Genomic DNA, 16,431 nt, shown 5'->3' with positions numbered 1-16,431 from the left:
CACCATCCAGATCAGACCCTTTGTGCATTTGTTCACAGGTACCTCTGATAGGACTGCTTGAATTTGCACATAACTAGGAGTAGGAGTAGGGCTGCGGCAGTCAGTGGGGTCGACTGTGGTTCTCCTACAGAAATTGTCTTTACAAGTACTGTCTGACTAAAAACTGGTGAAACTGCAGTGACAAACAAAGACAACATTTTGAAATAGTAACTGAGGGATTGGAGTGGGCGGGGAAGGGAGAATTGACTCAGATGGAAAGGAATTTGGAAATGTGAGAAATAGGGGGAAAATGCTTGTATGAACATTATCAGCATTTTTTTAAAAGAACAGGCTCTGTGAATTTATATTATTGAAAGGTGAGGGCTGGGGAGAAGAATGCTTCTGAAGAAAAACTGAAGCACAGTGTCTAATGTAATTGAAGATCATTTGAGTTTTGATAATTCTCATGCTGCTGCTGCTGCTGTTCATTTATATTACAGAAGTGTTAAAAGGCTCCATTCAGGGTCAGGCCCATAGAGGAACAAGACATCTTCATTTACATTAACACCCCCACCCCACGTACACCCTGTATTCTCCGAGTGCCTACGATGGAAAATCATTAGTCTCACAGTAATACCCACCATACATATAACTGAGCAGGCAGAAAAACACACTCAAGAGATATCAAAATGTTTAGCATCTGCAATTAAAGCTAAATTAAATAGAAAGGAATTGCTATTTAAACAGCATTTTTGCAAAGGCATTTGTCCCTAGCACAGTCCATATTTTTAAATGCAGCCTTTGTGCTAAATACTGAATGAGTGCTGCTTGTACATCAGCGTTACTTTTTTAAGTGAACAGTCTTGAAGATAAATGAAGAAAAGTGCTCTCCTTTTCAAGTGATAGTAATCTGAGACTTTTCCGTTACATGAGGCTCTTAACAAAAGATTGTAATTCCACCAGCTTTGTTTAGGAAGGTACCATTGTCTCTAGAGTATGCCTAGATGTTAAAAAAGTCCAGGAGGAGAGTCATGCTTTCAGCTTTTCACTTAAGGGCTTGGAATGTATACATTCCATTGAGTGCTTTGGATTGTAAAAGCTGGCTGAATGTTTCAAGATCCTTTTAGCCCTTCCCCTGCACCCCCACCGCCTTACCCTTGGTACAGCCTTCCTTGCCTCTATAATGCTTTATGCTAATCAAGTGACATCACCACTAAGTACACAGCGAGTGGCTACTGATTATATTACAAACCAGCAGAAAGATCTGACTGAGGTGTGTGGTGCTGCTCCTGGAAGCTTTGGGAAGGAGGGCAGTGGATGGCTCTGTGCTTCTTTTACTTTGGGTTGAATCTGAAACTTACTTTTATTTTATAGTTTAATTGCATTAGGGTTAGGTTTGTAACTGAAACCATCTTGGAGCACTGAGGATTCCATGTAGTAGGGAGAAAAATAAACCATGGGGGTTTAAGTTTGAATGTGCTACTGGCAACTTACCATCAAGCTACACTACTGGATTTTGAACCGAAGCTGTTATTTACTTAAAGTGCAGCCAGAGCATTTTCACTGGTGAGGGGGGCTAACCTTCTGAGGAAGCTGGGATTTGCTTGGATGTATGGTGGATTAACCTGTGGGGTTTTTATGCTGCAGTTCAACATATCACTGAGTTGTAAATGGAATTACAAAAACCAACCAGTATGCCAGGGCCATTGTCCCCAGGTTATGCAGCTCAGGTGCCATATAACTATAATCAGTTAGAAGGAAGATTCAAGCAGTTACAAGGTAAGCCGGTGCCTATGCCTTTTTCTTAAGTGTTGCTATGATATGATGCCTGTAAACATATTAGCATGAGCTGGTTCTGATGCTACTGTAACACACAGAGGCCAAGAGTGCTGCTGTAATAAAAAGCTTTGCATTCTTTTAAAAAATACTGTAAATCCTCTGTTCCTCTGGGAATGCCTTGGTCTTACACAGTATGGGGGACACCTTCAGCTTTATAGGTGACAAGAGGACTACATCAGATCCAGTCATTTAGAACAATAGGAAAGTGGGGGAACAGTGTGGGAGTGGTCTTTTTGTTTGAAACCCCTCAGCAAATTCCACTTGTGAATATGGTATTTAATCATGGAATCCTAATTTAGTTAGCAGTGCAGGAGCTACTTCTGATTCCTTACAGCACTTCCTTGTAAAATGTAACCTGGCGTTTTCAAATCAAGAATGATCACTTTTCTTCCAGACATATTAGTTTGCTTAAATGGTGAATCTTCAGAATCTGTAGTACAAGGAAACGGTCACATATTTTAACAATCCCATTCTCTCTGCAATTTATTTAGTTCAATTTAGTTTAAAAAAAAAACTAGATAAGTTCATGGAGGATGGGTCCGTCAATGGCTGTTAGCCAGAATGGGCAGGGATGGTGTCCCTAGCCTCTGTTTGCCAGAAGCTGGGAATGGGCGACGGGATGGGTCACTTGATGATTACCTGTTCTGTTCACTCCCTCTGGGGCACCTGACATTGTGTCTGAAGACAGGATACTAAGCTAGATGGACCTTTGGTCTGACCCAGTATTGCAGTTCTTATGTCCTTTTGGAGGGAGAGGAGTGGTATTTTTAATGTCTGTTATTTTAATTTCTGCTTTGTGTGAGAATGGGAAAGTGACATTTGTTTCTAGAAATATTCTTGTGTACTACAGAAAGTAATGCAGGGTCTGATCTGTGTTGAAATCCAGAGTATCATCAGGGTAAAGAAACAGAAACAGGCCCAGCATCTCTTTTTTTAATATGGCAGTACAAGTTCTGATGTTCCTCTGGGTCTGGCATGTCTCAGGGATCAATGAAACTCAGATATTGTCGTTTGAAAATCAAAAAGAAATCATAATCGAAACCAAAATTCTCTTCACTTTGCAAATCCATGTGACTCAGTAAATATTCCCAGAGCAATCCAAGTGCAATGAAGTTTAACCCCACTGTAGATGTTTCTTATTTTACTCTCATCTGTACCACAAGTGTGGTCCTGTGGTTCCTGTCAGAGAGGGAGGAAGAACCGAGATTAGGACAAAGAATGTTTTTATTTGTTGGCTTAAAGAGAAAAAAAAGTTCATTCATAGTAGTTTTATTTTGTAAGTTAGCTCACAGTAATGATTGCACACTGGATCCGAAGAGATAAAATGACAACATTTTAAACGTTGGTAAACTAGACATTCCTTAGGCACAGCATGAAAAAATCAAGGCTCCAAATTTACAAGAGTGCATATGTTAAAATCTTTAGTTTACGCATCTGTCAGATCATATACTGCAATAGTTACTTTAAAAAAGAGCCAGCTGAATTTGTGGCAGAGAGAAAACTATACGAACTCATGTCTCTTGCTTTGCTGGTAAGTTAAATGTCCTAACAAAACAGGTTTTGTCATTTTAAGTTACAGCACTTCAGGAATTCAAGTCAGTTTACATCCCCTTGAAATAGGCAAGCAGACAGTTTGTGGTGTAAGCACAGAAAGTGTTTTTTTCCCTTAAAAGAGTATTTCTGTGCTGACTTCAGAAATCAAGTCACTGTAACAGTCTCTTTACTGCAGTTTCCTCTGAAGAATGGACAGTTAAAAACCAGGGAGTTTTTCACAAGGTATAGGGTGGGAGGGGCTTTGTAGCAGACTGCCCATAACAAAAGGCTGTTTATTCGCAATGCAGAGGTGGGAGTCTTGCTTGAAAAAACAGTGCTGACAGTGATCTTGTTCAGGGTGGAACTTAACTACAGGAAATGTCTTAAACCATGCACTAAATACTCCATGAAGTGCCAAACAATAACACCAAATACTGTGTGTTGCAAAGGGGGGGTGGAGAGCAGTTTAGTACTGCTGACCCTGGCGATCTTACCTCAGACTTGAAGGCTCTTCATTTGGAACACGTTTAAAAGTCTTAATTTTGCAGTTGGTATAAAATTCTAAAGTGACTGTTGTCCTCTAAGCTGGCTGTAATATACTCAGTTCAAAATATTGTGGGTTCTGTGCACTGGAAGTTGCTTAGTGTGGCAATGCTCATGCTTCTGGGCTAATCCAGGACCAGCAATGATGAGCTGAAGAAGTGCAATATTTTTAAATTACACTTTCATGGCATTTGTTCTTTCCCATCACAAAGGGTGCATAAGCAAAAAAAAACCCGATGACCTTGTTTGCACCCTGCACGTCTTGCAGGCTCTATGGAACAGCACCTTTAAAGTGTTACTGTTCTGTTTTATTTTGGGTTTTATTCTGGGTTTCCCACATTTATACCTGTTCTCTAAGTTGTGACTCGCTGCCCTGGTGACAGAAGCGATACTACTGTAGAGATCTCATGATAAATACAGAATGGAATAACATTCATTGACCTCTCTACCACCCTGAACCTGCCCCCCTATTTTTCATAACCCAAAAAGTTTTTGGTTTTGGCCCTGGATCTGAACCTCTGTACTAGGCCCTGGCAAGGCTCTGTTCAAATTTAGTGCATTCTAGGCTTCCCCTGTAGGAAACTCTTGAGTAGATTAAACAGAAGAGTATCTAGGCCCAGCACAAAGCTGCATATACATTTAGAGATGAGGATGGCTCTTTCTTTGACCTTGCCTCACAAAAAGGAGGCAAGTGTGGCTGGAGCTGGAAGTGTCACATCACAGGAGAAGAGAAAAGGAGCCAGGAGGCAGCTTGAACCTACACAGCATCCTAAGAACCCAAATTACACCTGCATTCCTCTGTAATCCACCTCTTTCAAATGCAAAGAAGTGGCTCTGATGAGTAGTAAGAGATGCAGCTGATAAACTTGGTGATGAGGCTGAAAAGATTTAAAACATGCCCCCCACATGTCTCATTAGTCTTTTGAAATCTTATATTTTTTGGGGTAGTATTTTTAGATATAGAAAGCAGTGGTATTCAGTCTGTGTGGCAACACCCAGCCTCCAAATGTTTCTCAGCTCTGACTTTCACACACTAGTCACCACACCCCTGCAAGCCATTTCCACCAGTAGGCAAAATCAAGCAGGAGCTAGTGGGGCATGCCACAGTGAACTGAGAGCAACTAACCCTATCCCTTGTTTGTGAAAGGTTGCCAAACCAGAAGAGAAACTGTATTAAACTGGTGCTAAAGGTACAGATGGCATTACACATCAAAAGAAGGTGCATAATGTATGCAGTGTAGTTATAGCCAGGTCCGTCCCAGGATATTAGAGACATACGGTTGGTGAGCTAATATCTTTTATTGTACAACTTCTGTTGGTCAGAGAGACAAGCTTTCGAGCCACACAGAGCTCTTCTTCAACTCTTGGTACTGGTGCATAAGGATGGCTAGGTAATCTGCTGTAGATTTAGAGTTACTTAGTCATCATGGTCATTGTGTGGGTGAGAATCTTAATGCAGGTTAAGAGGCTGAGGGGATTCTTGTGCAAGTTCTGTTCACTTTAATAAACCTCACGAGTTGATTTTTTTTATGGTCAGGTCACGCAGTCCTTACTTATCACTTAAGGGATAGCATTATCGGCTGCCATAGTCATAAATCTACATATAGGTGGTCCATTCTTTATGGCCATTTGTACAGTAAATAGAGGCCTTCTTTTAGGGATAGAGCAGCTGGCTGCGAATGAAGACAGTCCTCAAAAAGTGTCCCACAGAAAACCTGTTTCCCGTTAACCTGCCCGAGGAACTGCTGGAGAGAGCTCATCCAATTTAGTTGAGAAATTAAATGAAAAGAAAACACAAAATGTTAATGTGGCACTGAGAGGTATTTTGAAGTAGATTCTTGCATCTCTATTAAGATCCACAATGAACACCTAGTAATTTCAGTGCTGTGGGAAGGCAATCCTTGATGAGAGAGGAGGCAGCCATCATCACCACAGTGCAGTGGTTTTCAAACTTTTTTCTGGTGACCCAGTTGATGCCTGCGACCCAATGGAGCTGGGGATGAGGGTTTTAGGCTGTGGGAGGGGCTCGGGGTTGGGGCAGAGGGTTGGAGTGCAGGGGTGAGGGCTGCGGGGTGGGGCTGGGAATGAGGAGTTCAGGGTGTGGCAGGGGGTTGGGGCTCTGGGCTGGGGTGCAGGCTCTGAGATGGGACCAGGGATGAGGGCTTTGGGGTGCAGGAAGGGGCTTTGGGTTGCGGAGGGGCTCAGGGCTAGGGTAGGGGATTGGGGTGTGGGCTCAGGCAGCTCCCGGTCAGCAGCTCAGTGGGGGTGCTAAGGCAGGCTTCCTGCCTGTCCTGGCACTGCCGACTGTGCTGCACCTCAGAAGCGGCCAGCAGCAGGTCCAGTTCCTAGGCAGAGGCGCACGGCACTCACCTGTAGGCACCGGTCCCCCCGTCAGCTCCCATTGGCCGGTGCTTGGGGCGGGGACAGCGCGTGGAGCCCTGTGGCCCCCCCATCTAGGAGCCGGACCTGCTGCTGGCCGCTTCCAGGGCACAGCGAGATGTCGGAACAGGTAGGGACTAGCCTGCCTTAGCCAGGCAGCACCGCTGATGGGACTTTTAATGACCCAGTCAGTGGGGCTGACCAGAGCCGCCGCGACCCAGTGCCTTACATTCCGTGACCCAGTACTGGGTCACAACCCACAGTTTGAAAACCACTGCCACACTGCTTCCTTAAATTCATTCCCATGTAATCAACAGAACTGAGTGGCATTTATTAAAGTTTCTGGAATTTATAGCACTGTGCCTTTATCAATTTCTGCAGTGTAATTATGGGGTTCATTCCAAGCTGTAAGATTGTACCATAGGTGTGAAATTGCCTACAGTCATTATAGTTTTAGAATTCCTGGAGAGGAAGTCAGCTTGATTTGTACTGAGGATGAATCCCCAGAAGAAAGCTTGCCCTTGAAAGGAGCTGTATGAAGTCCCAAGCTTGGTGGTAGATGTTATTTTTGTTTTTAACAACTTAGGTTTGTGCATTTTTAATGAGAGCCAAATTCTCTCTGTTGCACTTTCCATCAGATTATTATGGAGGTTTCCTTTATGGTTGTTAATTACTGTATTTTCTCAAGTTCTTTAAAAAATATCTTGCTTTTAGAGATTTAAGGCCTGATCTAACACTCACTGATGTAAATGAAAAGATACCCCTCCCCCCCATCGACTTCCTCAGACTTCAAGATCAGTCCTTAACTCTGCTTGGTAGCTAGCTGTAGTGACTTGACTCTCTAAAGTTTTCCTTTAATGAAATGTTGAGACTGCTAGGAGATGTGTGTGATAAGACCCCTTCTTATTAAAAGCTGGCTGATAGGTTTCAAAATGTAATCTGTAAGAGAGAAATCAGCATCAAGCAGATGTGTTTCTAATGAAGTATCATAGGGATTGGTTCTTGGCCCTGTGCTATTTAACATTATTATGAACAGAAGAAAACATAATATCACTGATAAAGTTTGCATATGGCACACAAATTGGGAGAGTGGTAAATACTGAGGACAGGTCACTGTACTGAGGAATCTGGATCATTCTGCAAGCTGGGTGCAAGCAAACAATATGTATTTTAGTTTCACTAGATGTAAAGGTATACACCTAGGAAAAAGAATGTGGCCCATACTTACAGGGTGGGAAACTCTATTCTAGAAAGCAGTGACTCTGAAAAAGATTTGGGGATCACAGTGGGTAATCAGCTGAACATGAGCTCCCAGTGTGACGCTGCGGCCAAAAGGGCTAATGCAATCCTTGGATGCATAAACGGGGATCTTGAGTTGGCACAGTGAGGTTATTGGTGTAACCGCCGGTGGAATGCTATGTCCATTTCTGGTGCCGACAATTCAAGAAGGATGTTGATAAACTGGAGAGGCTTCAGAGAATGAGTAAAGGATTAGAAAACTTGCCTAATAGTGTTAGACTCAGGGAGTTCAATCTATTTACCTTAACAAAGAGAAGGTTAAAGGGTGACTTGATTCCAGTGTATAAGTAAAAATATGCTCTCAGAATTATTTGGCAGGGGGGAGGCTATCGCCTGTGCTACACAGGAGGTCAGACTAGATGATCGCAATGGTTCCTTCTGGCATTGGAGTCAATGAATCTATTCTCACATGTGGGCACCCATGATCTGGGACACAGCACGACACATTCACTAGCCCTGTGGTGGGCCTGCAGCGTGCTGGCCGCTGCTTCCCGCAGCTCCCATTGGCCTGGAACTGCAAACTGCGGACACTGAGCACTGCCTGTGGACAGTCAATGTAAACAAACTGTCTCGCAGCCCGCCAGCAGATTATCCTGACGGGTCGCAGGTTGCCCACCACTGCACTAGCCCATCATGAAGTGGATTGCTGTTCAAAATAGCAATATGGAACACAATAGTTTTCATTTTGGGCTGAGCCTTTCAGTAGATTTCCTATAGTGAAGATGATCGAGAATCATTCATGGAGAAATATAGTGAACTTTAGTCTTGGACTAAATCTATAACTTTTTGTAAAAAATTGATTTCACTGAGGAAAAAGTCAAAGTGAGAAAATACACTTTATGTGAGCAGGGGTACAAGCAAACATGGTAGGGTCAGTTTAGTCCTCTTTACTAAACATTTCACTGGAAAAGCAAACTTGACTACATTGCACTATAAAAGTGAACTATGATCATTTGACTGTGATGTGTTCCGTGCAACAATCCTTATCCTGACAGCAGTATCCTTCAACATAATATCTACTTTTGATGTGAATCTTACACCTGCAGGAAGCCAGAGTAGCTAGGTTTGGTGTGGGGGGTTCACGGTTGGTAGGAAGGAAGGGAGAAATATTGTTTCTAATTTTAAAAAATTGAAGGCACTCAGATAATATAATGATGGGGCCATTATACAGATAAATAGATTTAATTCTGTTGAGGCCATGGTACAACAGTAAAGCTTCTCCAAGGTCTGTACGCTTTCTCCCCTGGCCCCTCTATATGAGAGCAGTTGGCCGATGGATCAGCGTCCTTGTTGATACGCTGGCTTCATCTCCAAATTGCTCTCCATATCCACACCAGGAAGCCTCATGGAGCTGAGCAAACTGCTCAATGTTTAGGGAAGCCTTGTGTGAGTTTTTAAAATTCTGCCTTACCCCTGGGCAATGCAATGACAGCATTCTGCTACAACCAGGACCCTCTGAAGATGTGGGAGAAACCCTAAGGGGCTAGGTTTCAGAGTAGCAGCCGTCTGTCTGTATTTGCAAAAAGAAAAGGCGTTCTTGTGGCACCTTAGAGACTAATTTATTTGAGCAGAAGCTTATTTATTTGAGCAAAAACTTTCGTGAGCTACAGCTCACTTCATCGGCTAGCTAACCCTGCACTATGTCTGCACTGTAATAAAAGATACATGGCTGGCCCAGGTCAGCTGACTCAGTCTTGTGGGGCTCAGGCTGTGGGGCTATAAAATTGAAGTGTAGATGTTCAGGCATGGGCTGGAGCCTGGGTTCTGAGACCCCGCAGGTCCCTGAGCCTGGACTCCAGCCCAAGCATGAACATCTGTACTGCAGTTATATAGTCCCACAACCCAAGCCCAAGACGGCTGACCCGGGGCAGCCGTGGCTGTGTTGTGGGTCTTTTATTGCAGTATGGACATACCTTAGACAAACATAATTGAGAGAATTCTCTCTTCTGCTGCATGTATTCAGTTTTAAATCATTGTACAGTAATTCAGTAGCAATGGTCTGCATAGCTAGAGCCAGTGATTACTAATGGACCCCTACTGTGTGTAGACTAACCTAGCTACCAGCCATTATTGTCATGCTAATTGTTATTAGAGGTGAGGCAAAAGGGTGGGAGGGTGTATTTAATTTCAAATAAAATGTCACTCAATTTTAATGTAGTTATTTAGGCCCAGTTTAACTTGCAAGTATATTTATGCTCTCTGGGCAAAATTCTGCCCATATCTCCATCCTCTGCAACCCACCGATGTCTATGTGAGGGGACAATTTGGTCCTTGGTCTTCAGTGGACATGCTAACACAAGTTGTACAGCTAGATGGATGGAACTGGTTTGCGGATTCCTAAATGCTTATTTAGTCTACTCTAATTATGTGGTTTGAGTATTTATTTCTATGAGAATCTTGATTCTATTCCTCCCATTAAAAAATAATTCTGCAAACATGTGAACACTAAACTTGTTCTGGTGTGGTTGTTTCAGAAGACTCAGAAGCTGGTAGTAGAATATTGTTGAAAGTTTCCTATGTTTAGAAATTCATTGGAAATATTTATGTATGTGCAATCGTTGAAAGAAGAGGCTTTAAAAAACAAACCTGTTACTTAGCTGAGTGTCTAATTTGGGGATTTAATGCAGAGGAAATGATGTGCTATGGGTTGTAATTAGAGCATCCAAGTTCTTCATTAAAGCTGACTTCCCAGCAAAACACCTGCTGGGATTTGTGCTGGATTCTTGTCCGTTCTTAAAATTAGCTGGCGAAATTTAAACCATTCTTGCATTCTCATGCCTCCTTTTATCAGTTTTGTACCAAGGTGTGATGTAAAACTGATGCAGAGAAGCTTACAATGATGCAAAGTGGCTCATAATTGCCTTACAAGTTATTGGCTGTTTCCAGAAATGAAAGCCTTCAGTTGCAGTTACATTATAGAAGTTGTAGAGTAGCTCATAGACAAGGCTCTGTTTACTTGCTTTCTTAAAGCAAAGGATCTGGATTCTGAGGCACTCCATTACTGCAGGCTGGAACTAATGTGGCAGCTTCATGTAAATTAAGAAGTGGAAGTTTTTAATGAATTCAATATGAAAGTGAACACTATCAATGCAGTATTCCTTATGGTATTTAATTTTATATTAAATTGAATTAACCCTGACCACACATTTTTAATTTTCAATGTACCACAGGGGTTTTTAGAGGATATGTGTATCTCCATTAGAGAAGTCATCAAGGGAAGGCTGGAGGCTTTGGGAGCTGGGTGGAGAATAATTGTGGTTTTAGGCACCTGAGAAGATGTGCGAAGCAGTAAGACTGTAATATATACACCAGGGCTGTCGATTAAACGCAGTTAACTCACGTGATTAACTAAAAAAATTAATCGGGATAAAAAAATTAATCATGATTAATTGCAGTTTTAATTGCACTGTTAAATAATGATTACCAATTGAAATTTATTAAATATTTTGGATGTTTTTCTACATTTTCACGTATATAGTATTCCGTGTTGTAATTGAAATCAAAGTATATATTTTTATTACAAATATTTGCACTGTAAAAATGTTAAACAAAAAAATAGTATTTTTCAATTCACCTCATACAAGTACTGTAGTGCAATCTCTTTGTTGTGAAAGTGCAATTTACAAATGTAGATTTTTGTTGTTATTACATGACTGCACTCAAAAAGAAAACAATGTAAAACTTCAGAGCCTACAAGTCCACTCAGTCCTACTTCTTGTTCAGCCAATCACTAAGACAAGCAAGTTTGTTTACATTTAAGGGAGATAATGCTGCCCTCTTCTTATTTATAAAGTCACCAGAAAGTGAGAACTGGCATTTGCATGGCACTTTTGTGCCAGGTAGGCTAAACATTCATATGCCCCTTCATGGTTCGGCCACCATTTCAGAGGACATGCTTCTATGCTGATGACGCTCATTAAAAAATTAATGCATTAATTAAATTTCTGACTGAATTCCTTGGGGCAGATTTGTATGTCCCTTGCTCTGTTTTACCTGCATTCTGCCATATATTTCCTGTTATAGCTGTCTCAGACGATGACCCAGCACACGTTGTTCATTTTGAGCACACTTTCACTGGAGATTTGACAAAACACAAAGAAGGTACCAAAATGAGATTTCTGAAGATAGCCTTCCAAAATCTGAGAGGGACGAGAGGGAGCTTGCTTTCAGAAGTCTTAAAAGAGCAACACTCCGATGCGGAAACTACAGAACCCAAACCACCAAAAAAGAAGATCAACCTTCTGCTGATGGCATCTGACTCAGATAATGAAAATGAACATGCATCGGTCCGCACGGCTTTGGATTGTTATCAAGCAGAACCTGTCATCATCATGGACTCATGTCTTCTGGAATGGTGGTTGAAGCATGAAGGGACATGTGAATCTTTAGCACATCTGGCACATAAATATTTTGCGATGCCAGCTACAACACTGCCATGAGAACGCCTCTTCTTACTTTCAGGTGACATTGTAAACACGAAGTGGGTAGCATTGTCTCCTGCAAATGTAACCAAACTTGTTTGTCTGAGTGATTGGCTGAACAAGAAGTAGGACTGAGTGGACTTGCAGGCTCTAAAATTTTACATTGTTTTATTTTTGAATGCAGGTTTTTTTGGTACATAATTCTACATTTGTAAGTTCGACTTTCAAGATAAAGAGATTGCATTACAGTGCTTGTATTAGGTGAATTGAAAAATACTATTTCTTTACAAGTATTTGCACTGTAAATACACAAATCAAAAATAAATATTAAGTGAGAACTGTATGCTTGGTATTCTGTGTTGTAATTGAAATCAATATATTTGAAAATGTAGAAAACATCCAAAATATTTAAATAAATGGTATTTTGTTATTGTTTAACAGTGCAATTAATCACGATTAATTTTTTAAATCATGGGATTAATCGCAATTAATTTTTTTTTAATCGCTTGACAGCCCTAATATACATATAAGTGGGATATTTCTGCTCAAATGTTTGACTGTAGAGTAGTTTAAAATGCTGATATTATATTGTCTTTAAATTCCAGAGTCAACACAATGTTGAAGTAACTGGGAGAATTCACAACACTTGGAGCTGTCATTTCAGGCTTTTGGCAGATCGTTCTCTTCAGTTTGTGTTCAGTTAATGTTTGGAATATTTGCTTTTAACTGTCAGGGCTAGAAACCTAATATTTTATAAAAACAATAGCTCAGGCTGTGGAGCATTATGTTGCTGAAAGGCCATTCTGGGTCAGATTTGGTGGTCCTGCAGTTGTGGAGTAAATGGGTCTCTGAAAACCAGAACTGTTGCATATATAACCATCTGCCAGTCTTTGAGCACGGTGGGTTTGGGCCAGTGGCATTGAACGGAATTTCCATTGATTTAGATGGGTTGGGGCAAGGCCCTCCTGTTCCATAGGTTAAAAGAGAAACGAAAATGTATACAGCATCTTTAGCTGGGATCAATCTGCACAGCTCAATGGAACGCTATTGATTGACAGCAGCTGAGGGTCTGGCCCTTCATATAGGAGACGGATAATTTAAATTAACTAAATTTGATGGAGAATCCAAAGGTCAGCTAGCCGCTTTAAAGGTATTTAGGAAGATGGTTAATGTTCCAAACAGGTTTTTATCTCAGGGCTGTATCCTGTTTCCACTTAAGACAATTTGCACTTTTGCCATTGACTTCAGTGGAAGCAGGAGTGAACTCTTAAGTAAACCACATTCAGGTGATGGTATTGGGAGAGAGAGGCAAAACCGTAATGCGTTTTCTCTTCTGATTTCTTTCTGAAATCTATTTTATGCTCTTTCTTCTCTTTCTTCCAGCCCTTACTTGACTATTAAACTTGTACCCTAAACAATGAAAATCTGTCTAAATTAAGGATCCAGAGAGTGTTGGGGAGAGAAGAAATTACAGATTTGCAGCATGATTCACAGGAGCCATGTTTCCTGTACTGAACTGCTTTTCTCTTATATTTTAGTACAGAACATAGTATTATGTTTAATAAGATGTACCACAGATGTTCAGAAACTGAATTTAGCATGTGAGGATGCAGTACCTTTTCCCTGCTGCTGGTCCAAGCCAAGGCAGTGCATGATTGTTCAGTAACTAGCCCTCTGAACTGTTTTGTTCCTTTTTAAGTTGAATTGAAAAGTACTAAATATCTGTTAGTCAATAGTGCATGGTATTGACTCATTTTCCCATATGAAAATGAACGGACCCTTTGTACTGAATAAGCAGCTTTAAGGAAGTTATTCAACAAAACAGTAGGATCAGCTTCTCTAAGGTTAGAAGCGGTTATAAGGGAGATGATCAAGGGAAGAAAAGAACTGAAGAGGGTGGCTCAGAATCTGCTTTGTACTTCAAGCAAGGTGGAGCAGAAATGTTGTTTGGGATTTAACCTAAGGGGCTGCCAGGTAACAATCCATTCCAGAGCATCTGTTGTTCCAGCTAACTGCCTTGTTGACTCTAAAGCAGGGGTTGGCAAACTTTTTGGGCCGAGGGCCACATCTGGATGGGGAAATTGTATGCAGGGCCAGGGCAGGGGGTTGGGGTGCTGGAGGGAGTGCGAGGTGTGGGAGGGGATGCAGTATGCAGAAACGGGCTCAGGGCAAGGAATTGGGGCAAAAGGGGGGTGTGGGGTGCAGAAGGGGGCTCAGGGAAGGGGGAGTGTGGGGTGCAGGAGGGGGCTCAGGGCAGGGGTGCAGGAAGGGTGCGGGGTGCAGGAGGGGGCTCAGGGCAGGGAGTTAGGGTGCACTGGGGTGCAGCAGGGCTCAGGGCAGGGAGTTGGGGTGCAGGAGGGGTGCGAGGTGCAGGCAGGGCTTAGGGCAGGGAGTTGGGGTGCGAGGTGCAGGCAGGGAGTTGGGGGGTGGGGTGCAGGAGGGGTTCGGGCTCCAGCCCGGTGCCACTTACTTAAAGCTGCTCCGGGGTGGCAGTGCCGTGCACCGGGGCCAGGGTAGGCTCCCTGCATACCTGCCCTGGCCCCGCGCTGCTCCGGGAAGTAGCCAGAACCACGTCCCTGCACGGCCCCTGCGGGGGGGCCCACAGGGCTCCGCGTGCTGCCCTTGCTACTCCTCCAGGTACCTCCCCCAAAGCTCCCATTGGCTGCGGTTCCCCTTTCCCAGCCAATGGGAGCTACGGGGGGGTGGTGCCTGGAGGCAAGGACAGCGCACAAAGCCCTCTGCGCCCCCTCCCGTCCCCGGGGCCCCAGGGACATAGTGCTGGCTGCATCTGAGAGCGGCGCAGGGCCTGCGCCACCATGGGGGGCAATCCCGCGGGCCAGATCCAAAGCCCTGAGGGGCCATAGTTTGCCCGCCCCTGCTCTAAAGTGACAAGGTTATTAAATGGGTCTCAGGTGAAAGCTCTGAAGTTGGTTAGTCCTTTTTAAGGTGAGGGTTAAAGGTCATTAATGGACCGAATTATAAACCTGTGGATTACTCTGCTTTACGACTAATCCCGTATTGTTAACAAGCTCTAAATTCATTACAGCAAGAAAGAAACCATGAAATAGCATGTAAAAACACAGAGAGCCCTCTGTCTCCTGTCCACTTGTATGAGAGTGCAGGTATTTGGGGAATCTTATATTTTCTCCAATTTGACTGTATTGTTAACAATACATGTGAGATCATATAATGAATGTAGTTAGCATCAGTGCTGTATTATTTCCCCTTCATACATCCCTGCATCACCCAAACCCATACTAAGTGTCATTAAAAATGACATTCCAGGACAATGTTCAGGGCTGCTGAAGACTTGCATACCAGAACTCTTCTGTTTCTCTCTGCTGAGAGAATACAAGATGGATAATGATCACTCATGCTTGTGACTTTTGATGTAGAATCTAAGGTCAGGATGGCAGTGAGAATTCTCATTAACACAAAGGACCTTGTACAGTTGCTGCTGGAACTAGGGTATCCCGAGCTGAGAGCTTCCTTTGTAAAAGAAAACCACTGTAGCCAAACTAATATTAACCAGTCTCCATAGATATGCTGAATGCCCCACTGTGTTCCTCTTCGAAAAAAACAAAACTAAAAGGCCCTTCAGTTTAAGGGGAACAGTACAGTTAAACAGGCACACAGTAATCATTGCACAGTCTACTCTAGAGGCTGCATTAATGATTTTTAAAAGGTCTTGTGAAAGTTGCTTTTTAATCCTAAAATGATGTGACTGGAAATCCAGATAATTCAGTGTTCCCTGACATTTGTTTTATTCATAGAAAATATGAGGAGGAAATCAGCATAGAACCCAGACATAGCAGCTAATACAAGGCTAACTTACATTTCACAGACTTTATTATGTAACTGTTATTTGGCTGAATAAAATATATTTTTACTAAAGAATGGTGCAGGATTGTGTAGTAGGCTGTAAGTGTGTGTGTGTGTGTCCCCAAACATGATCAGTCAGTTATCTGTTCTGCATATGCCCTTTAACTGGAATCACAAAAAATACAATGCTGTGGTATTCCGCAAGGATTGTGTTAATCATTCTCTAACCAGAAAGATCCCAAACACTTTCCTCAGAAAGGTGTATCTGGGTCACATGCACCTGTAAAAATGGCAGGGCAAAGGTTTCTAATGAATTTGGTTTTTATTAGAGTGAAAATGAGAACACTTCAGGGGTCAGTTAGGAGGAGGAATAGATAGAAGTTCAGCTGCAAGGAGGATTATATACGAATGAGATGCTGTAAAAATGTAAAAAAAATCAGCTGCACAGATTTTGACAGGAAAGTGCCTTGTTATAGAAATATATTTAAGTAGAATAAATCGTAAGATTATTGCAAGGAGATTGCTAGGAGTCAGATGATACAACAGCTGAAAAGCTGGTATGTAAATTGTGGCAGCTCCTTAATGGAGCTACACCAATGTATGGAGCTGAGGATCT

General features: G+C 42.4%; 1 protein-coding gene across 3 annotated transcripts in view; it reads left to right on the top strand.

The window, feature by feature from the left end:
* The window catches only part of SPTBN1 (spectrin beta, non-erythrocytic 1), a 212,043-nt gene that overhangs the window by 93,787 nt on the left and 101,825 nt on the right, over window positions 1–16,431 (top strand). The window contains exon 1 of one of the 3 annotated variants that reach the window (XM_007072399.4): window positions 1,183–1,758. The exons of the other annotated variants lie outside the window; for them this stretch is intronic. Coding sequence (XP_007072461.2) covers window positions 1,650–1,758 — 109 coding nt within the window. The 5' untranslated portion in view covers window positions 1,183–1,649. Of the gene's footprint in view, window positions 1–1,182; window positions 1,759–16,431 lie in introns of those variants that run through there. 3 annotated transcript variants of the gene reach the window in all.

This window comes from Chelonia mydas, chromosome 3 (genome assembly GCF_015237465.2).
Source record: "Chelonia mydas isolate rCheMyd1 chromosome 3, rCheMyd1.pri.v2, whole genome shotgun sequence".
Taxonomy (NCBI): domain Eukaryota; kingdom Metazoa; phylum Chordata; order Testudines; family Cheloniidae; genus Chelonia; species Chelonia mydas.
This window is presented reverse-complemented; position numbering and strand designations above follow the sequence as displayed.